The sequence below is a fragment of the Mus caroli genome, chromosome 1 (assembly GCF_900094665.2).
Source record: "Mus caroli chromosome 1, CAROLI_EIJ_v1.1, whole genome shotgun sequence".
Taxonomy (NCBI): domain Eukaryota; kingdom Metazoa; phylum Chordata; class Mammalia; order Rodentia; family Muridae; genus Mus; species Mus caroli.
In genome coordinates, this window is record NC_034570.1 from 145,917,978 (window position 1) to 145,940,913 (window position 22,936).

Below are 22,936 nucleotides of genomic sequence, written 5' to 3' on the forward strand. Positions count from 1 at the left end.
AAAAAAAAAAAGAAAAGAGAAGTGAGGTATAAAGTAGTACAGTGGTGGTAAAGGCGCTTACCTTCAAGCCCGATGACCCATTCAATCCTGGGAGCCCATGTGATAGGAGATGGGTACCATGACACATACATACCCACACACATGTAAGTGTAATATATGTGCGCACACACATACACATGATGTAGAAAGAGGCTAGAGACATAATAGTTGAGAAGTAGAGTGCCCACCTAGTGTATGAGACCAAGTTCAATCTCCAGGTTACACTCAGATACTGCTGGCACCAAGTTTGACTGGACCACAGGGTTTTGCTTCAGGAAAAGCTGCCCGTCTGCCATGAGTAATGGCAGGCAGGTATCTCACTAAAGCTGTCTCTAACCTGGCACATTCCTCAGGAGCCATCTACCTTGGTTTTTGAGACAAGATTTCCAGCTGGGGCCTAGCTGACTCCAAGGACCCTTGCACCCCTGTGGTGACAAGCATCCATCACCATAGCTGACAAATGTGGGTGCTAAGAATCAGACCCTCACACTTCAGGAGACGAACACTCCTGATGGAGCCAGCTTCTAAAACATCAAACTCTTCCGTGCCTAAGGTAAAGCATGGGTGACAGTTGCCTCGGTCCTGACCATGTCTCAGAGCTGTTACTAAAGCCTACTGTTAGTTAACTCTGAAATCTGATCTAGGCCTTGGCATAGTTGCATAAATTCTAGCCACTCAGGAGGCTGAGGATTGCAGCAAGTTCAAGGCCAGCCTGGGCTAACCCAAGATAATAATTCTAGTCCAGGAGCTTAGGAAGTCAGCCCCAGTGGTATTTGGATTTTGTTTATAAGAATACTGAACAAACTTTTGATCTTAGTAACCCAAGAAGACCCGGAGACTCTGTCGAGTCCGCGGCGGCAACAGTGGCAGTGCAAGATCTCCTACCACATCCTCAGTCCTTCCTCCCGATTTAGCTTCTGAGCTGGATGGAGGCTGGTGAACTTGGGGTGTCACAGGGCTGAGGCTGGCCCTCCCCAGAAGCTTTTGTGGTCCCCAGGTGGGATGGGCCCGCTGCCTAGGGGTCCTTCTAGCCCATGCCATGCCGATTTGCCGTATCTCTCAGCTAAAGCTGACTCCATTCAGGAGGTGTGGGCATCCCAAAGCACAGAGCAGGCCTCCCCTCCATGCCTGGCCCCTGCCCAGAGCCCCAAGGGCAGCCCCACACTGTGATAGGGGCCTGAGCCCAGACTGCAGAAGGACAAGACAAAGACAGGCCTGGCAGGTGCCCGGGCATCCACAGAACAGTCCCGGATGCCCTCCAGGACTGGCAGGGCAGCTGTTGAGCCCTGGCTCCGTGGGCACAGTATCTGAGCCAGTCCCAGCAGCTCCCTTCCTGGGCCCAGCCCAGCGACCTGGCCAAACCCACAGCCTTTGAGAGCTGGGCAGAGCTTGCCAAGGAAGGCTGCCATTTCTGAGCAGGTGTTCTGGCTGCCCTGGAAAGAGACTTCACAGTGCAGAGTGGGAAGGGATCCGGGGACGGCAGGAGTCTGTGAATAGCTCCAGAATATGCCTGGGGAGAGAAGAAATGGCTTGGGCAGGTGCACCAGGACAGGACAGTTGTTGCCAGGTAAGTGAAGGATAATTGTACTGAGGAAAAGTCACCGTCTAAAGGCCTCTGACTGCACGACTGTGTCAGGGCTAAAGGGAGAGGGAACAGCGCCAGCACAGCGTCATGGTTTGCTCCCAGGACTGACACTTCTCTAATCCTTGTAAAGGTTGCCAGGCAGTGGGTAGGTGGAAGAGACTCAGCAACGGCCACAGATAAACAGGAAAAATGAAGTTCCCATTCATTTCACAAAGCTGTGCTTAGGAGCGCCTTTTCCCTCCTCACCACCAGATCTCCAGCTCTGCACCCGGCTGCACCATGCCAGACACTGCCACACTGACCAGGTGGTGTGCGATTCTTGCCCCTCCTTGTTCTGTTTGTTAATGGAGTCTTCCTCATTTCCCCCACCTCTCCAGCCTGCACCAGACCTGGCTTAGGGCAATTAACTAAGTTCTAGAAGGTTCTGATGGTGCAGTTTCTGGAGAACCACACCAATAGCTCTATAGGTAAAGCAAATGACAGAACAGACAAGATGCTGGAGAGAGCAAAGCACTCTCCCTATCCCCCAACATACACACACTCACACACACACTCACTCACACACACACACATGCCAGGGACCACAGCATTGCTTACCCCAGGGGAAAGCAGAGGCCACGGGGTGCCTCAGATCTCAGGTCAGAGGCAGGAAAGCCTGTATACCTTGTACATTCTCACATCTGGGTTCTGTCCTTTTCTGCCCTGGGGGAGGAAACATGGAGGAAGGCTAGAGAAGACAGGTGGACCTCACTCGGGGCAGACAGGGCTGGGGACTGCCATTGAGCTGGGTTTCCCACCTTTGAAAGGCCAAGAAGCAGGACACTCCTGGTAGGCTCCGTTTAAAGACGGGTACACCAGGGCCTGGCCAGCAGAACCTCCTGCCGCCCCAGCCTCCTCCTGGCCTCTCCCGGCCCCTTCACTGCATCTCTCCAGAAGACATACACCTGTATACCTTGCTATACAGAAAGCAGAGGTGACTTCTGCTACTGACATTCCCCAGAGGTGAAATTTCTTTAGTGGCAGCTCCAGGCTAGGGAATAGCCAGCAGGACAGTGGTTCTCAACTTTCTAACACTGCGACCCATTAATACAGTTCCTCATGCAGTGGTGACCCCAACCATGAAATTATTTTCATTGCTACTTCAGCACTGTAATGTTCCTACCTTTATGAATTGAATGGAAATATCTTTGGAGACAGGTTTGCCAAAGGGGTCGCACCCCTTAGGTTGAGAACCACTGCTGTATGGGGTCGCCAGGGTTTCCCCTTGATTGTAGCTTTTGCAGGGAAGGGATGGAGGCAGATTCATCTCTCAGTGCTCCAGTGCCCTCTTTATGCCCTGAGGTTTCATGCACATGGTACGCTAGCTACTCATTCCACTTGCTAGAAGCCCCTTTGTTCTGCTTTTTCTCCAGCCTGGGGTAGTCCTAGCCATCCAGTCCTGCACTCTTGGGGCTCTGAGACAGTCCCCCACTTCCCTTCCTCTCCCCAGCCTCTGGGGCAGGAGCAGCGGAGTTGTAGCTGACTTCTGCTGCAAATGTCCCCATCTCTTTCCCAAGACAGGCTAGTTTCCTCTCTCACCTCTCCACAGACAATACTCCCTCAGTGTCTTCCTTGTCCAATAAAAACTGCCTGTGACACTCATGTCAGCCCAATCCAGATGAGACCACAGCTGGCACTGTGGCAAGATCCACACCGGCAGTGAGCCACACACTACCCCACCGTGCACCTAGCCCAAGGTTCTTAGCTTCGTTCTCTCAGATCTCAGCCTTGCCAGGGCTCCTCTCCTGACTCAAGGTCTGCAGAGCCTTCTGCATCTACCCTGGCCATGACCCTACCCCTGCAGGCCTCCACATGTCCCCTCCGAATGCCCCCTGGCCATACCTGTACCCTTCTGCCCCTGCCTTGCCCCAAGCCTCTTAGGGCTGGTAGAGACGAAGTGAAGACAGAATCCAGCAATTCCAGTGAAAGCAGCTTTGGCTTTTTAATAATTTAAGACTGACGCCTGTCCAGGCATCTAGCGTCCCCAGCCCTTGAGCAGGATCTAAGCTGAGCAGGCTGCACTATACCTAGGTGGGATGGCCACCCCCAGCTCACAGCCTCCCTGCCTGCTGCCCACCCACAGCTGCCACCAGGGAGGTCTGGATAGGAACCCTGCAGCTGGGGGAGAGCCAGACACCAGCTGCAGCCCTGGCTCCAAGCTGGACAAGAGAACAAAGACAAAGGCCCGCCCAGGCCAGGCTACAACAACCTCTGTCTAGGCAGGGGTGGAGGCAAAGGGTTGGCTGGGCCAGCCCCCCCCCCCCATCCCACATGGCCACACTTGCTGCAAATGGCAATAGTTTCATTTTTCAACTTTGTGTTGGTCATAAAAAATCTCTAGTAATTCTTAATATTCTGGCTCCCAGAATCTCTCAGAAGTTTGCATACCCAGAAGGGGCACAGAACTCCTGACAGGCCATATTTCACAGAACACACAGTTAGGAATATGTGCTCCTGGCTGTCAGGCTGTGCCAAGACACTGAGCCCTTTCTGGATCAGAAGCAAAGTGTCACATGGAAACCAGGCAAGCCACGGCTGAAAGAGATGGGGCACAAAGCCAGGGTGGCCACGCTGTCTCTGGTGTGCTGGGGGCTGGGGAGCCTTCTCAGTGAGTGTGGCCAGAAGCTGAGGCCAGCTCTCAGGGACCAACCCAAGGATTAGTCAGTGGCAGTTCTCTCCCTCCAACAAAGGAATGTGACCACTTCTGTGAAGGAAGAAACCAGGATTCTCTGTCTCTAGACCTGTATAAACTAGTGATCTTAACTGAACGTACACACGGGTACTCGGCCTCTTCCTGCAGGGGGCCGATCAGAACAGCTTCTGCCACTGCCCAGACAGATGCCTGATCTGTGAACTGCATTTTCCGTTCACATGTTATCTCTGGGTGGCATGTTTCTAGCCCCTCCTGCTGTGTGTGTGAGTCAGGCGTCCTGTAGGAGTGTCAGCAAGAGCAGCGGTACTTCTGGGTCACTGGGGGACCGGCCTTTGTCTCAGGACACGAATGGACAAGCTCTCTACACGAGCCAGTAGCTCTTTGATGTGAGCCAAGCCCAGCCCAGCAACCTTGGCCCCTTCCACCTCCAGGATCTCATCCCCGACCCCAAGCAGCCCCGAGTACAGCTTAGCAGTATCCAGGTCAGCCATGGCCTGCACATAGAGCCCTGCAAAGGAAAGGAAGAGAGGAGATGAGACGTCATGCAGGACACAGTGACACACCCCTCACAACTGATGTCAGGTGTCACTCCCTACCCTCTGCCCCATGCTTAACCTCATTTCTCTGTGGCCTCTTTCAAAATAGCAAAACCCCTGCAACTGATGCCTGGAGACACTCCATTATCTGCCTTCAGTTTAGCACGCATGAACTAACCTTTTCTGACATCAGCTTTTATGTGCACTGTGTTGCTCAGGATTCATAAATAGATGGAGTCTGTAGCTCAAGTCACCCAGGCTCAGCCCAAAGGCCAAGGCAGGGGACACGTCACTAGAGTAATACAAGTGGCTGGGACCAAATCTCCTTCATAGTACGATGCAGGATTACTGCTGGCCTCAGGGTCACTCACACAGTTCCTCACTTGGGATTTGGTGGCATGTGGTCAAAGTCCAGGGAAAATAGATGCCCATGTCTACAGCTTTAAGCCTGTTTCTTGCACCCTTCCCTCTACCACTCCAAGAGGCTCAGCCTGGCCAGCGTGATCATTCCTTGGGTTGTAAAATGATCAAGCCCATCAGGGACTTGTGGCTGGCTGCCAAGAAAGCCATGTTGTAGGGGAGCTATGGGGCCTTGGTTTGACAGGGCAGGTCTCCAGCCGCTGCTGCCGCAGCCCAGTCCACCTGAAAGCTGGGCATCTTTCGGGTTCTCTGTCAGCTGCCCTGCCCTGACAGCAGACATGGGTTGGTTCCTCTGGGGAAAGCTGGAGCCCGCTGCCATCCTCTGCTGTGTAAACATTGCCAGCCTGCTGGAGGACAGAGGGGGACAGCCTCTGCGGGTGACTTTCCTGCAGCCGACAACACAGTGGGACCTGGGGACAGGTGAGCAGTCCTGACCCCTTCACCAGCTGGCTGAGAAACATGTGGTAACTGCCCACATAATACCTTCTCCAAGGACTCTCCCTAGTCAAGGTGCTTAGCACAGGTAGGGTGTCTGTTCTGGTGCCTCCATCTGTGGCTTGACGCATCATGGACTGCGGGAGGTGGTACCTTGGCCTATGGGTCCAGAAGATCCCCTTCATTGTAGCCCCTGGGTCCCAGAGAATCCAGGCTCTGAATATGGAATCTCCAAGCCCTTTCCTAAAGGTTTGTGGCCATTTGGCCGAATCTGAGCTCCGTACACACTTCCTCTCCTGTTTGAAGTGTGGCTGTCCCTTTTGGTGCTTCTTGGCCAAGATGAGCCTTTCCAGTGAGGCCCTGTCTCTAAATAACCAAGCTCACAGTTCTTTGGCAGAAGGCTTTCCCAGTGGGATCCTGCCCTGTCCTTCATCTCCTTTCTCGGGTGCTTGAACAGCTTACCTGCTGGGACTACAGGTTGGTGGCATGGAGAGGGAGCCACCCCTACCTCCCGATGTGAACCCACAGGAGTGTTTGGTATGCAGCAGGAGAGGCAGGTGGAAAGGAATGACAGAACCCAAAAGAATGTAGCCAAGTCAGACCAGACACTGACGTCACTCCAGCCATTTTGGGGAGACTTGGGTAGGCTTCCCAGCTGAAATCGTGACTGTGAGGCAACTCTGGCATTTGTGGTCTGCTGGAGACAGCCTTTGCTAAGGATGCTAGATGCCTATGTTGTAGCTAGTTAGAAGCAGAAGGCAGGGCCTGCTGTTTTTGTGGGGGTGGTGTCAGATGAGATTCATGCTGGCATCCTGACTGACGCTCAGCAAGGAGCCAGAGCAGCCCCAGACCATGGCTCCTCTCCTCTGAGGCTCAGCGGAACTGGCCCTAAGCAGCCTGTGGTAGAAGCACCAACAGACACCACACTGCCTAGTGTGAGACCCCTATGTGACATCTGGTGGCCAAAAACAGCAGCAAGAGTGGGGCTCCACCCAGACAGCCTGGACGGCACTCAGTCTGGCTTCCCAAATGTCAGTTCCCTGTGTGTGCGCTGACATCTGACTCACCCTAGGTCCAGACTGGGGGAGGCCCACGCTGTTCCCTATCACACATGTTTTCTACCCCCTTGACCCCCCCCGTCCATTCTCTGCTTCCCCCACCCCTCTTACCCTGACAGGAAGTTCAGGTCACACTAACTGCAGTTCAGCAGATTATAGCCCCTGCTCACCATCTCCAAGGCCACCCTCCCACCACCTGCTATTTGATCTGTCTCCTGGAGTCTGGACATCACTGTAGTTCCCTTCACTGACCCACTGTGTATTCTCAACACAGCTAGGTATCACCCTTCTGTTCTAAAATCTCTTCCAGTAGATGGTTCCTATGCCACTCGGTGAGAAAACTCCAGGTCCCATAGGTCAGGACAGCATGCAGCCTCTCCGAGCTCAGCTCTCAGCCTGACCTTGTTTCCCTAACAGCAAGACCCATGGCCCTTTAGGACCTTCACAGTTGGTAGCCCCTCTACCTGACACATCTCCTGTTTGTCCTGTCTCCACCGGAGTGTCATCTCAAGCCTGTCTACCCAGTACCGGCCATGCCTGTTTTATTTATATTTGCTTCTTGGTGCATTTCACTATGCCATGTTCATAATATAAAACATATGAAGTAAATGTGTAGATCTGGCCTAGCACCCTTGCTGGAGCACACGCTCCTGAGGCCTGAGGTCTGCAGTCTGCGTGCTCCATGCTGTGCTGTAACCCCGGTATCCAAGATACTTATTAGCAGGCACCTGACACACATTAACTCACAGATGCCGAGTGATGCACAGGACAGGAGCTAGCACACACGCTGGATCTGGCACCCAGGAAGAGCTTCTGGAGGGACGAGGAGAACTTTTCTCCATTGCTCAACCAAAGCCCCAAAGGAACTTGACCCCAGGGGCTTTACTGAGGATCCTGAGAGCATACCTGAGTCTCAACAGCCACTGCCATGGGCCACACGGAATCCAAAGGTGCCCTGCAGCACAGCGTGTGCTGCAGACACGGCAGCAGGAAGGCTTTCACAGTTAAACAGCCCTGGCCTAGGACACTGCAGAGCAGACTACTCCTCTACAGGGCCCAGCAGCACAGACTGCTGGGCGTGCCTTTCCAAGTCATCCCCTCCCTCCTCTGCCCACTCTCCCTCAGCTGAGCAGAGCCTGGGGACAGCTTCCAAGGGTTCATGTACTCACACATTCTAGACCATGGGCTTTGGCCTGGGCAAGTCAGGTTGCCACACAGGACTCCTGGATGTAGAGGGACCAAGAACTGGTCAGAATTCAGTGACGGTGGTATTGAATTAGGATACAGTAGGCAACCCCTCCAGACACCTGGAGCCAACATCCATCAGAACAAAGCCTCCAGGAGCTGGGGAGGGAGGGCTGTGGACAGGACTGCAGACAGGCAGGCCCACTCCACAAGCCCAGACACACCAGCAGCTGGAGGATGGGGTGGTTGAAATACATCAACCACATCAAAGGAATAGCTAAGACCCGGCAAGCACAGACAGTTTCCCTCTGCCCCTCTGGAAGAGTCCTGCTGGCTCGGATTTCTAGATGTCACAGGACAACAGGGGGGGCAGTGGAGTCAAATCGGCCAGCTCTACCCCCTCAGCATGAGGGCTCCTGGGACCTGGCACCCAGGAAGAGCTTCCGGAGGGATGAGGAGAGCTTTTCTCTATTGTTCAAACAAAGCCCCAAAGGAACTTGACCCCACTCCAGGGGCTTTACTAAGGATCCCGAGAGCATACCTGAGTCTCGACGGCCACTGCCATGGGCCACACGGAATCCAAAGGTGCCCTTTGGGGGTCGCTGCAGCTGCAGTTGGCTCGTGCCATCTGGGAACACCTCCACCACGCGGCCCACAGTACGAGCCAGGCTAGGGGCACCCACATCTTCCACACTGAGGGCACGATGGGGAAAGGCCTTGGCTGGCCTACAAGGAGACCAAAGACAGTAACAGTAGGGTTAGGTATCACAGCCAGTTTTTTCTGGGCCCTATGGTGACCTGAATCTGATGTAGGAACCGTTCTGACAGGAGGGGCTGGTTTCTCTGACCTCAGCCAGAAAAATGAGCTCCCTAGGGTGGAGACTGGCAGTGTCCACGTCTGCTGGCGGTTGGTATCTCAGGCCAGAGAGCCTCGAAGCAAGGACGGTGGTCTCTAACGTGTTTAGAAAGAGACCTCTGAGCACCCGAGGAAAACTATAATTTTATCTAATGTTTTCAGGAGCCCTTCCCCCACAAAGTCCTTCCATGAAACCCTGAGTAAAAGCAGATGACCAAGGGGGCCTGGGCCAGGAACCAAGGGCCTCTGTGGGGGTTCTCATCTGGGTGTTTAGAAAGAAAGATCTTTAGCTGTGTTACTGATCTCAGGATGTCAGCAGACAGCCAAGGGAGAGAGGCTTCAAGCCTGCAAGTGCCACCTTCCAGCAAACCCGTGCCTCACAGTGCTCAGTGCACATGGCAAGGGCACAAAGGTGTCATTCTGAGATGTCTGTGTTGTTCCATTTCTCCACAGTGGAGATTTGTGGACGGCAACACTCAGCTACTCTGCTCCACACTCAGCTACTCTGCTCTACACTCAGCTACTCTGCTCCACACTCAGCTACTCTGCTCCACACTCAGCTACTCTGCTCCACACTCAGCTACTCTGCTCCACACTCAGCTACTCTGCTTCATTTCCTCTTCACGAGACAAATGGGCTGTGGTGCCACTCTGAGTTTATCATTTGGGTCACTTGTGCCATGCTTACCTGCTGGGTCCACTGCTGTCCCCTGACCCCTCTACCAGGTAGAGGCTGGACCGGTCTCCCTTGCCACCTAGCAGAGAATGGAGGTTCTGGAAGGAAGTTGCTCTCCGATGCTGATGGGAGGATGACACCTAGTGGGGAAGGCCCAGTATTACAGGTGAGAAAACCAGCCTGGGAAGGGGTCCCCACAGAGGATTTGCTGGGAACCATAAACCTGAGGTTTATGGAAACAGTGGTGTGGTGCAAGCTTTGGTCAGGACGCCCGGGTGCCCAGCAGGAGTCAGCGGAGCCTGCTTCAAAAGATGGGACTGCACAGGAGCTCAAAGCATTTAGCATTATTCGCGTGCCTATCTCACTATGAAAATCTCCCCAGCACTCAAGCCTCGGCAGAAGGGTCAGGAGGACCAGCCAGAGTCATATAGGAGACCCTGTCCAAGGGGGAGGGGCTGGGGGTGGCTCTCTGGTGGCATACTTAAGACACACCTTAGAGCAGAAGGCGTCCAGCTGGGAGTGGGGGGAGCCAGGTAACATGACAGCTCCAGGAGTGTATAACTGGGAGCAGAGAGGCTTTGACCAAGAAGGCAGGCTGACAGAGGCAGGCTGGTCCTTGAGTGAGGCTGGAAGCAAGAGCTCACCAGCTGGGAAAAAAAAAAAAAGGACCAGGTGCCCAGGCAAAAGAAAGACAGCATGAGAAATGATATGTGGACACGGGAGAAGACAGGGACACGGGAAAAGACAGGGACATGGGAGAAGGTGTGGTATGTGCTAGTCAGGGGTAGAGGCTCAGGCATTTGTGCTCCTGAGAGACAATGTTTTTTCTTTTAGCTTGATTTTTCCCCCCAGTTTTTCAAGTTTCTGTACCATCCTTCCTGTATGTCTTAGCCTTTTTGAACCAGGCTGCTCTCTACCTTCAGCCCCTCAGCTTAAACTACAGCAAGACCTCTGAGACACAAGAGACATTGTCATTTCCCTTGGGTGACTTATGGAGACGTTCCAGTGGTGAGAAATGCAAAGGCCACAGCTCCACACCTGAGAAGTTTATCTGGAGAGCTTCCAGGGACAGGAGGTGAATGCAGTGCTGTCTTCATTCCCAGCTCACCCTCTCCTTCTCCTCCACCCAGCAGACACTGCACAAGGGCCTCCACTCCTCAGCCTCAGTGAAATCAGTCCATGGACTGCCATTCACCCTGCGTTCTCTCCCCTCCTCGGCCCTGGAAATAAAAAGCTCTAGTGCCTTAGACCAGCACTTCCCACCCCGGGAGTCGAGGCCCTCTGGGGGTTGAACAGCCTTTTCACAGGGGTCACATATCAGATCCTGTACATTTTTACATTGACATTTACATTATGATTCATAACAGTAGCAAAATTTGTTACAAAGTAGCAACAAAAATAATTTTATGGTTGGGAGTGGCCACAACATGAGGAACTGTATTCAAGTGTCACAGGGCATTAGGAAGGGCCCTGCTTTAGGCTAAGGTTTCCTACCTAACTCTGCACAGGGGAGGGTGTGAGAACAGAATAGCTCTGCGCTCCCAGCACAGAGCAGGGTTTCCGGAGGCCTGGTAGAGGTGAGTGTGCGGAGGTGATTTGCTAAGCCTGGCACTCAGAGAGGGAGATACTTAGCTGGTGCCCTGTATTCACTGAATGTGAACTGGGTACACTAGCTACTGAGACAGTACTGGGGGTGTAGAAATCATACTCCAGTGAGGGGAGAGAGATATGGAGGGGTGAAACCCTGTGAGAAGGCAAACAGCAGAAGCCATGCAGCCTAAGGACTGTGGTGACTTCTAAAGGAGGAAAGGACAGGCGTCATCAGGTAGAGACAGCAGAGGCCGTCAGGTGCAGATTCAGTCAGACTGCGTGATCTGACTGTAGAAGCGTCTGTCTATTCAGCAGAGGCCAAGAGTGTTCTGGGAGAGAGAGGAGATGTAAAAGCCACAGACAGCGGATCCGGAAGCAGTCCTGGCAAGGCACCATTGGTATGGCCAGGTCTGTGCAGTCTCAGAAAAACCACCTTGGAGGCCACGTGGAGAAAGACCAGAACAAAGAGGCCAGTCAAGGCTTGCCGTGACATTACAGATGGGAATTGTTTAGGGGTTGGAGAGATGTCTAGGCAGCTGAGAGCATTGGCTGCTCTTCCAGAGAACCCAGGTTCAATATCCAGTACCCGCATAATAGCTTATAACTGCTTATAACCCCAGTCCAAGGGGGATCTAATGCTCTCTTCTGGCTTCTGTGGGTACCAGGCATGCACAAAGATGCACAGACATATATATGAAGGCAAAACACACAGAGAAAATATTTCTTTTTAGAAAGAAAGGAAGGGAGGGAGGAAAGAAGGAAGGAAACAAAGAGACAAAGAAAAGAAAGCTCATTTGGACTAAAGAGTCACTGTGGCCAAGGAGTAGGTTAAAGAACGCAGGGCATGAACTCTCCAGGACACAGGCAACAAGGGAGAGAGAGAAAGGGGATAGGAGGTGGTGGGTGAAGAAACAGGATTAAGGGTCACTCACACAGTAAGCACAAGTACCGTGAGGCAGTTGTGAGGATGCTGGCAGCTCGTCACTGCTGTGACTTGGACTTGCCTCCCCTTCCACTCTCATCCCATTAGACCGCACCACTGGAACCACACCCTCTAGCCAGGGCCCTGGGGACTCACCAGATGCAGGGTCTGTAACGATGGGGCTCTTTTCACTTTGGGGGTGCTGGTCTGTGGAGCCAGGGCTGAGGGTTGCAGTTGTTCCACACTGTAGCTTCGGGATGGGCCAAGTCTGGGCCGGGGTGTGTGGCCCAGGGCTGAGAAAAGCTTTTTGAGCCCCAGGGCGGAGGTAATGCTACCCCTCCTTTTCTTGTTCCCATCAGAATGGGTACCTGAGGGTGACTTGTGCCCTGCACTGGCCTCAAGTGATGCTCTGAAACGCAAAGGGGAGGGCATGAGCTGGCTGCATCCTGCATCGTAGGGTTCCACAGATCCCAATGGACCAGGGCCCATGTCCTCAGGGAGGGTCTAACAATCAGGCTATAGCAAGGAGAGCCACGCAGACTCTGCCAGGTGCCCCGTGAAAGTAGAAGAACAGTCCAGGATAGCCCCCTCCATAGCACACAGCTGTGGGTCATAAGCCATCCACTCCACTCCTGCGGGATGTCTCACAAGCCTCCTATCTGTCCACCCTCAGCTAAGGGTATATAGAAACTTATCAACAACAGGCCACAAGAAGAAGAGAAGCCAAACAGTGACGTGTGGGGTGAAGCAGGGTGTGACTAGGTACTTGTTTTGTTTTGTTTGTTTTGTTTTTTTTTTCGAGACAGGGTTTCTCTGTAATAGCCCTGGCTGTCCTGGAACTCACTTTGAAGACCAGGCTGGCCTCGAACTCAGAAATCCGCCTGCCTCTGCCTCCTGAGTGCTGGGATTAAAGGTGTGCACCACCACACCCGGCCCGTAGGTACTTATTTTAAATAGTTTCCAGGGAAGATCTCTTTGGCAGAAAACAATCTTTTTAGCAAGGGCCAATGACAGGAAGGAATCAGGCCATTGAGCCTGAAGTGAGAACTGTTGGAGCACAGGACAGCTGGGTCCTCTGTCTGAGCAGAAACAAGTCTGATGAGTTCAACGACAGCAGCCAGGTAAGGAGAGAAGCAGGAAGGGGTGTGCGGTGAAGCAGGGCAGGCAGGGAAGTCCCACCACGCCAAGCACTGTCAGCCTCGGGAAGAGGAGAGGAGAGGCTACTGTGGGGCTTTAAGTAGGACAATGATACCATTTAATTGGGTTCTGAAAAAATATTCCCTTGTGCAGCTAAGAAGCGAGACAGCTTAGACCAGATGGTAGAGAGAGGGGCTGGGGGCTGTCGAGGGCTGCCGGTGGGTAAGGGAGGGAAAGCAGGAGGAGGCAGATCGAGGTCTAAGCTGTGGGGACAGCACCACAGCTGCTGGGAAGGGGGTGTGGGGAAAGCAACCGTGGCGTTTTTATTGAGGGAACAGCTAGATACTTGAGAGAGACGTCCAGAAGGAACTGGCCAGGAGGCCGAGTGCCGTGTGCAGTCACAGGGCACAGTCTGGAGCTGGGGAAGCCCTTACAAGTACCAGGTTTGCCTAGGCTTTGAACTTGGTCCAAGGAGGTTCCAGCAAGGTCTCAGGTGGCTAGGCCTCAGCTGATGCAAGGAAGGGGATCAGTCTGCATCCTGGGAGCACCTTGAGGGCTGTGGCTCTCAGCTGTATCATTAGTAGCTGGGGCTCAAGGGTGGGGATATTACTCCATGCCTCAATGAAGTCCGTCAGATAAAGAGAATTAGCAAAGGTGGGGCCGGAGTAGGTCAAGTGTGTGGAAGTGGCATAGAAGCCTGAGGACCTGAGTTCAGGTCCCCAGTGCCCACTTACAAGCCAGGCCATGCAGAGCAGCACGTCTGTAATCCCAGTTCCAGGAGGCAGAGACAACGTGGGTTTGGGGTTCAAACACAAGGTGTGAGGCAACTAAGTAAGATTCCCGCAATGTTAACATCTGACCTGTATATATACTTAGATACTTACCGCCATGTGTCCCCAGACACATGTGTACCCCCTTCCCCATGAGCAAACATGTACCACACACACACACACACACACACACACACACACGATTAGGAAGGGTGGTTTAAGGCACCAGGATGTGGTCTAGGGAGCCTTCTGGGTCTGGAAGAGGAAGTTAAAAGACGCTACTGCTCCAGGTGGTATGTCCTCATCCAGCATGCCCTATGCAGTCAGGGCTTGCTCCTGCCACTCACCCAGTGGGCACGTGGCCCTCAGAGCTGGATCCTGTCCTCTGTGAACCTCCTCCCTGCTCCTGGCTGCACTCAGGCTCCTCTGAGGTGAGGGCGAGGGTGATGGCTGTAGAGTTGACAGTGGCGATATCCACTGACTGGAGAGAGTCCTGGAGTGTTCCTGCAACAGCCACAGAGCCGCCCCTGCTACATGACTGTCCCCACAGGTCACACGGGGGAAAGGCCCATTTCCCAGCCTGACCTGAGGAGCAGGAGATGCCAGGGAGAGGTGGGAGCCGTAGGAGCAGAAGCAGTAGAAGCCCAGGAAGCAGTCAGTGAAGGAGGCAGGGCCCATCCTTGAGCATCTGCTAAACTGGAAACTTTGAGGATAAGGGTGGGGGTGCAATGGAGGACTGTGGACTACTGTCACCCCATCACCCAGCTGGGCACCTAATAAGTATTTGTTAAGTGGCAAGTTACTTGTGCTAGGTCATGCCCATTCTGTGTCAAGGGGACACAGTCGAGAACTGGGGAAACAATCTAAAATTGCCACAGCTTTTACTATAGCTTCCATCTTGGGACCATTATATGCACTTGGTGATATGAAGGGTGACTGAACCCTTCATAGACTTGCCCTTGTGGTTCCCACGAGACAGACTGTATCTTAACCCTCCCCGTCTAGATAAGAAAACATGAGGATAGAAGAGAGGAAGCGGTTACCCAGGGGCCCTGTCACTAATAAGAGAATCCTCCCTAAGTTCTCAAGGAGGTGCAGACTCAGGGTTCCCAGAAAGGTTACTGCATCTCAGAAGGTCTGCAGGAAGTGGCTAGGTTCACACCAGCCTGGAGCCCACACAGGAGAGGGAGGCATGGCTCAGCTCGGTGTGGAGGGCGGGAGATGGGTGGAGGCAGAACAACTAGGGGAGAGAGGCTTTGCCGCAGCAACTTCACTGCTGTCCGCTGGGATCACAGCAGTGGGGAATCAGAGCCGGGGTCTGCAACACAGAATCTGCCCACAGCGAGACTCCTCCTCCCTAGGGCAAAGAGCTTTGGCAGCCTTGCCCATTAGAATCTGCCAGCAGGTTGGGCAACCAGGGCCATGGAGGGATCAGAGCGGCAGCTTGCTGTAGCGCTCCCCCTGCTGGTCACTGCACCCCACAGACACGTGTGACCACAGAGAGCCTTAAGGGCAGGGAACCTGCTTGAGTGATTTCCCACAGTGTGCAGGACAGGTCCAAGCTTGTACAGGGTGCATGACCAACAGTGAACGAGGCAGTGCAAAGCACAGAAGAGAGAAGGTGGAAGAGGCGGGTGACTGTCAGTAGTCACTCTTCTAAACAACAGTAGATTCCTCATAGTTTATAAGAGTCAAGTGCCCACAAAGCCTGGCCCCAGCAGCTGTGGACTGAAGCTTCCCCTACACACCCCAGAGTTCCCATCTGGCTCCATCCCCACCGAGGTCCAAGCCCCTGCTCCCCATCCCCCAAGCACAGAACACTGGCTAACTTGCTCCATGCTCTTGCTAAGTCCTGCACCCAGCTGGTGCTCCCCTACATCCTGCAGGCCTGCTGCTGCTCTGAGGGATCCACAAGGTGCTGGGGGCTGGGGGGAGGGGGGGGGTTAAGGGCCTTATCCTAAGGTGATTAGGACGGAGAGCAAATGACAGCAGTCCTTACCATCTCCATTGCTCTCCAGAGGCAGCACAGGCTCCTGACAGCACTGGTCCTTTTCAGATCTATTCCTGTGGACAGCCACTTCTGAGGGCCCCTGCAGCCCTAGAGGGATGCTGCTGCTGGAGTTGTTGTTGAACAGGTCCAACAGTGGATGCTTGGCTTGGGGGCTACAGGGTTGGGGTTGGGGTCGTGTGAGAACCAGAGTTCTTGGAGGGGACACAGGCAGGGGGCTACCCATATGCTCTGCCTGGTGTTCCTGCCAGTGATGCCCCATCTGGACTGACTTCCTTGGAGGCATAGGGCAGAGGGATTTCCTCAAAGAAGGAGGGGTTGGCACTTCCTTGGGGAGGGGCAACGTTGGCTGTGAGGCTGGGAGGGGTGCAGAGGCTCCGTGGCTCCGTGGGAGGGGAGGAGTGCAGAGAGTTTCCAGAGACTCATGGCTTTCAGGAACTTGGTCTGCTTGGCCTGATCCTGAGGACCCGCATGTCTTGGAAAACGGCACAGCATAAACTGTCCTGCATGGAGATCTGCAGTCCTCGGGGTGGGCACAGTGACTTCCTGACCGAGGTCCAAGCTGCCCCTGGGACCAAGGCCTCTTAGGTTCCAAGGCAGGTTTAGGCACAGCATCTTCCTCTGGAAACAGAGTCCCCTGAGGTATGTGTCCACTGGCTTCTCTCACCTCCCCTTCTACAACCCCATCATCAAGCTGGGGCAGGTGAGACCAGGCCTGAAGGCCACAGGGCAGCTCCGCCTCAGCCTTTCTGGACCACCTGGGACCTCCCTGGGGCCTAGAACCATGCCACCGCTGCTGGGGGCTGCTGACTCGGATTTGCTCGCCTGCCCTGCTGGACTGAGAGGTCCTGGCATCAGTACCATCTTTCCAGCTGTCTGAACTGTGGGTGCTGTCCAGGGCAGAGTCCTCCTCTTCCTCAGGGTGTGTGGCAACAGTGTCTGTGATGTGTGTTTCCCGGATCCATTCTGTATGGAGTCCTGGGAATGGGGAGCTCAGACCATGGGGATTACAGGGCCCCAGCAGTACTGCCTCTGCCTCACAGGCAGCCTGGAGACTCTGGAGGACCCTCAGGTCAGAGGCTGCCCTCTCCTCAGCAGGGCAACGCTCCTCCAGACAGCTGCCACAGGCTGGACACTTCCTCTCATTGTCCCAAGGAGGTGGTGGTACAGGGAAGTTACTCTGGTCCAGGCAGCCCACGGCCCTATGAAATGAGCTGCTCCCCACATTGCGGTTAACGTAGTTGGTTAGGTCGGGTTTGGAGCGTAGAGGTCCTTGGTCCACAGCATGGAGCACTGTGCTTAACACTTGACGCTGGCGCTGCTGAAGCCGGTCCAGGTACCGGAATTCAGCCTCGTGGGCAGACTCATCTTCAAAACGGACATGAGACAGAGGCATTTCTTGCTTGGGCCACTGCCCATTGCTGGACTCTATGCTGGAGGGGTCATTCAAGTTCCCATTCTGGAGGTTCTCTCTGTAGGCAGAGGTGGTCCTCAATTCTGGGGCTGGGCTTCTCTGGCCATATCTATTGAAGAGACAGGAGAAAAGTCACATGCAGGGAGGTGGAGAGGATGACCAGTGTGCTCTGGATGTGCTCTGGCCCAGGCCTCGCCACTCTGGGGCACATTCTCCCATGGTGCCTGACAGTACCAACAATCCACAAGGTTACCCCCAGTCAGGCTCCTGGGAAGACACGTGACAAGCCCCAAGCCCTGCAGGATGAGCACATCTCAAAACATCCAAGTACACAGCTGCTCAACAAAACTGATACAGCCTTCTTTATTTTTAACTCACTCTCTGCTGCTGGGCTCAGCATGAGTTAACAAGAAAAGCTACTAAGCCAGGGACTATGCAGAAGAAAGATGGCAGACCTTATGTGCACTCTGTATGTGCATGTGTGTATACATGTGTGTATGTGTGTGTGCATGATGTATGTGCATACATACGTGTGTGCATGTGTATACATGTGTGTGTATGTGTGCATGTGTGTATGTGTGCATGTGTATGCACGTGTGTATACGTGTGTGTGTGTGTGTGTGCGCGCGCGCGCGCGTGCGCACGTGCAGGTTGAGGAAGTGGTCTGACTGGACAGTGACAGATTGCAGAAACGTGTTCAGTCAGTCCTGTGTGAGGAGCTCTCCATCTGGAGATTCAACCAATCACATAATGAAAACATTTGAAAAGAAAACTCTGCATCTGTGTGTCCGTACAGAACACATAGGTAGGGACTTTATTTTCTTTGTCTTCCCTTAAAAGCAGTGGCTCTCAACCTTCCTAATGCTGCCACCCTTTAGTACGGTTCCTCATGGCGTGGTGACCCCCAACCACAAAATTATTTTATTGCTACTTCATAACTATAGTTTTGCTACTGTTATCACTAGTAATGTAAACATCTGATATGCAGGATATTTGATATGTGACCCTTGTGAAAAGGTCATTCAATCCCAAGAGGGTTGTGGCGCACAGGTTGAGAACCACTCAACAGTACAAAATAGAAGATAGCCCCTAAGCACTACAAAGCAGCTACCACTGCAAAGCACTTCTGTCACATTAAAGGCTGAGAGTAATCTAGGGATGCACAGGAGGATGTGGCTAATCAGGGTGTAAAAGCTACACTCTTTTATGTTAACAGCTTAACCATTCGTGGGTTCTGATATCCAAGGGGGCTCCTAGAACCAGCCCCCTGTGACCACTGAGAAGCAGTTTGAAGTCCTGTAAAGCCTCTGAGGGAAGTCTCCATGGGTATTCTGTGGGCCTGGAAGTCTGGGACTTGGAGCATCCCTGACCTGAGGATCCCACACAGGATCCCTCAGGCCTTGCTGGGATGGACCGCACCTGGGCAGACCCTGGTGCCTCTCCTAAGACAACAGCAGAGCTCCTGCCCTAGTCCCTACCTCACACACCCACGCTGCCTTCGGATGCACACTGCTGTGCTGGGGAATCTTCATATCCATTTTAGCTTTAGCTCTGGAAAACGCTAGCTGGTGGCCAGATCCTGCTCAGCTGCACACAAATGCCATCTCAGGACCCCAACAGCCAGGTAACAGACCCACGGCCCACACTTCTTCCTTTTCCTGTTGGAGTTTTCCCCACTGACTGACCCACGGACTAAGTCTTTGGGACTGACTTATGTCACTATCCCCATGTGGTGGCCCCTTATCCTGTTTCCCTCCTGACTTGGTCCCTCATGGAGTACAGCTGACATCACAACACCCACCAGCAGGGCATAGTGACAGCATCTGGGGTAAACAATTAAGGCCCTCACTGCTTCCAGCTCTGGCTCCATCCTTTGTAATGTCAAAGGCCACAAGTCACGTGCCTGATGGGACATTTAAATATGTGCCACACTCGAACCTGTCACTTTGAGCATGTGTCCTCCTTGTTTAATAAGCTCCCCTTTGCTTCACAAAGGCTGATCCTAAAACCCTTTTCTACACAGTACGTCTGGAGCGTGGCTGAGCCTGGGTGGAGATCTCTGAGAAGTTCTCAGATTGCGACGACTACAGGCACCATCTCCAATGGCTGGTAACACAATATCCACTTAGTAGGCCCCGGCACCTAGATACTTGCTCAAACATATTCTGGATGTTACTGCAGAGGACTTTTTTGTTGTTGTTGACAAAATTAACATTTAACCTGACCGATTCTGAGAAAAGCAGAATAACTCTGTCACGTGGTAGGCCTCATCCATCTAGCAGTTGAAGGCCTGAGGTTGGAAAGCCAAGGCTGACCTCTGACCTCCCTGGAGAAATAAGGGATTCTGCCTGCAAGCTGACTTTGAACTGCTTGGCCTGTCCTGCAGGCTTGGGATTTTCCAGAATTCTACAAGTCTGAAAGCCAACTCTTAAAGTGAGCCTCTTTATATACAGGCACACCCCGATGGTTGTGCTTCTCTGGAGAACTCAGAATAAATACCCCTTTTTGGTGTGTCCCTGCTCTGAAGACCTGCACCACCCATCTATGTCTGTCCCAGAGTCAGATGTCAGTGTTGGAAGGAAATACTGAACAACTGCAAACACATCCATCTCATCAGGCAGAACACAGAAGTGGGACAGGCTGGGCAGCCAGGTCTATACAACACAAGCATGGCTCACTGGAGATTCTGCATCCGACTTAGACCACCCCTTCCACCTCCTGGGAGCCAGGGACAATGCCCTGCTTTGCTAGAGGGAAGTGGGCTGTAAGTTCTAGTAAAGAAAAAAATCTGTTGTCAGGGCAATACAGTAATAGTCTGTGTTCTGTGAGCCCCAGCTGTAGCCTGTTTATACACAGATGCTGAACTGAGCCACTTCAGAATTCATTTCAAAGAGAGAAATATTATTTTTATTTTGAAAGGAAAAACAAAAGCTGAGTGTGGCGATACATATCTCCAATCTTAGCATTCAAGAGGCTGAGGCAGGAGGATTCTGAGTTGAAAAAAGTCTAGGCTACAGAGTGAGATTTCCATCTCAGAAACAAGACAGTGATGGACAGGGTGATGTACACCTTTGATTCCAGCACTTGGGAGGCAGAGACAGATGTAAATGTCTGTGAATTCAAGACCACCCTTGTCTCCAAAGTGAGTTCCAGGCCAGCTAGGACCACACAGTGAGTTCCTGTCTCAAGTACAAAACAAAATCCCACAAACCCTACTTCATCATCATAATGAGAATAAAATAAAGATCTAATCATGAAAGTCTCCAGTGCAATTACTCAGACTCCCAGGCCCCAGGCAGCCCCACAGACACAGGCACACAACACCAGGGAGAGGCCTCGGGAGACATGCACTTGAGGCAGTGAAGCCAAAAGCAAAGTCCAGGGCTGCTTTGCCTCTCAAGGTGAAGCCCCTGGAGAACTGGATTCTAGCTGAGCTCAGCCTCTGCTGAAGTGGCCTTTGGGAAGAGCATCCCTTCCCACAGCAACATGACAGGGCTGTCCTAGACACACAGTTGATTTGCTGTTTGCAGGCTCTGCAGCCACACAGCCTCTGGTCACACAGGATACTTTCTCAGGATTAAGAATACTGATCTGAGTCTGCCTTTTCCCCAAGTGGTGACAGCTTACACTTCCAGGAGCTGCTCGATTTCTATTTGAATTGGCTTCTGGACACCACATCTGTTTCCAGCCCTCCCTCCTGGGACAGGCCAGGATCCAGGCTCTCCCGGCTGCCTCTGGGTAGACCTAGGCTAATGAGAGCCTTCTGCAGATTGCCCGGCCTGCCCCTCCTCCCTCATCTTTTGCCAAGCTGTTCTTTGGAAGGAGTGATGAGGAGGGGCTGGGGCAGGACCTCCTGCTTCTAGCTGAGGCCTGGGGCCTGCGCGGCATCACCACCGAGTTAGCTCTGCCTGCCCTCCAGGGTGAGCTGATGGAGCGTAACCTTTCGGAGCAGCTGCAGCGAGCCATCTGGTGCAGATTTTTCAGTTCTACCCTCTGAGGATTCACCAGCGCTGCCAAGTCATAGTAATTCTTTTCTGGACACAGCAGCTGCTGAAGTAGGTCACCTTGCATTTTTATAGCGTTTTTATGGCCAAGAAAGATGGAGATTACCTCACACCAGCTACTGGGGTGTTAAGACGAGCTGGAATGCGCTAGAGAAGGAAGGGTTCAAGAGGACAAAACACACTGACGTCTGCTCTGCAGAGTCTTGCCTATGCGTGCCACACCTCTCCATCACTCCAGTGTAATTCCATAGAAAACTGGGCAGGAGGGCCTTGGCAGCTAAGACATCTCTCTGGATATATGGAAAGCAAGAAGGATACCTCAAAGAAGTCGCCATTCCAGTGAGCCCTCTATAGTTAGAAAAAAAAAAAAGAATAACCTGAAAGGTGCATTTACTAGGATTTGAGGTCTCTTGTGCCCCTCTCTTAAGGGTCACAGTGAGGAGTCGTGGCAGTGGTTCTGTGAATGTCCCGAGCCTTTAGTGAGCCAGTCCAGCATCCCCCATCAAAGAGCACATGACTCGGTTTTACTAAGAGTCCTCATTACCTCACAGTGATGAAGAAGACAAGCAGATCCAATATGCCCTCCATACCTGTGAAGCCACAAGCCTTGCCATTTGCAGAGGTGGGCCTGCTTGGGCCTGGTACCATGTGGCATGACATGGCCTGACAGCTCAGAGCATGAGTAGTGGCTGCATTTGTGTGGGGAGGAATGCCACGAGTGTAGCTCCTTAAGGTGTACCATAAAAAAGAACAACACTGGGGACAGGCATGTGGCTTGGGCAGTCACAGACTGCTGTGCTAGTCCAAGAACCCCGAGCCTCTTCTCGTTAGTCTCTTCACTCATCTAGATGTGCTTACCCTTGCAGCTCCAGCAGGGTGAATTCACCACAGAACCTGTTCTGGCCTCAGCTCTATTGATCCCGTATCCAGCGGTTCAATGAATCTCTCTCCTCTAAAGCCTGACCCAGAACCCGGGCATCACCCTTTGGCTAGGGACCCAGGAGCTCTCTGATACAAGTCAGAACTCTGGTCTCTGTCCTGAATGCCTCCTCTTCTCCTGCTCTCAAAGCTCGAATCAGGTGCTGGGGACCTGGAGCTGGCAATCCATGTGCCCACAGCACTTAGTATACCCAGTGCATCAGCTCATATAGCTGCATACCCCAGAAGATGGTCACTAATAATCCAGAGACCCCCCCCCCCCCAAGGCACACACTAGCCACCAGCGGGGCCAGATTTCAACATGGGTAGCGCTTGTCTGCTGCCTGGTGAGCCAGCTTGGGTCTGGTTTGTAGGCATCTCTGGGAAATCACCATGCCTGTTTTCTGGAACCTTCCATGAGGACCACAGTCACAGTCTTTCTCATCTGTCAGATTTCACTGCACACAGCCAGAAGGGCACTGCAGAAAGGTAGTTACGCTATCTAGTTACCTATCTGTTTGACCACCTGTTTATCCATCTCAGTGGTCCACCAGTGCAGGAGCTTAGGAGCTGTTCAGTAGGTCTGGAGTTCCTCCCTGGCCGGCTCTATGAAGCTCTCTAGCCGTCATGCTTTCTTCACCTCATAGATGTCTCTCTTCCAAACTGACTGGGATCTGGAGTGACAGTGCTCC

At 53.0% G+C, this 22,936-nt stretch overlaps 1 protein-coding gene across 3 annotated transcripts in view; it reads right to left on the reverse strand.

The window, feature by feature from the left end:
• Positions 1-3,580: 3,580 nt before the first annotated feature.
• The window catches only part of Kiaa1614 (KIAA1614 ortholog), a 32,691-nt gene continuing 13,335 nt past the window's right edge, over positions 3,581-22,936 (reverse strand). For all 3 annotated transcript variants that reach the window (XM_029479348.1, XM_029479341.1, XM_021164911.2), the window contains exons 5-10: positions 15,900-17,431; positions 14,248-14,404; positions 12,150-12,402; positions 9,494-9,621; positions 8,492-8,676; positions 3,581-4,824 (exon numbers count right to left, since the gene is read on the reverse strand). In XM_029479348.1, coding sequence (XP_029335208.1) covers positions 4,631-4,824; positions 8,492-8,676; positions 9,494-9,621; positions 12,150-12,402; positions 14,248-14,404; positions 15,900-17,431 — 2,449 coding nt within the window. In that variant the 3' untranslated portion in view covers positions 3,581-4,630. The remainder of the gene's footprint in view (positions 4,825-8,491; positions 8,677-9,493; positions 9,622-12,149; positions 12,403-14,247; positions 14,405-15,899; positions 17,432-22,936) is intronic.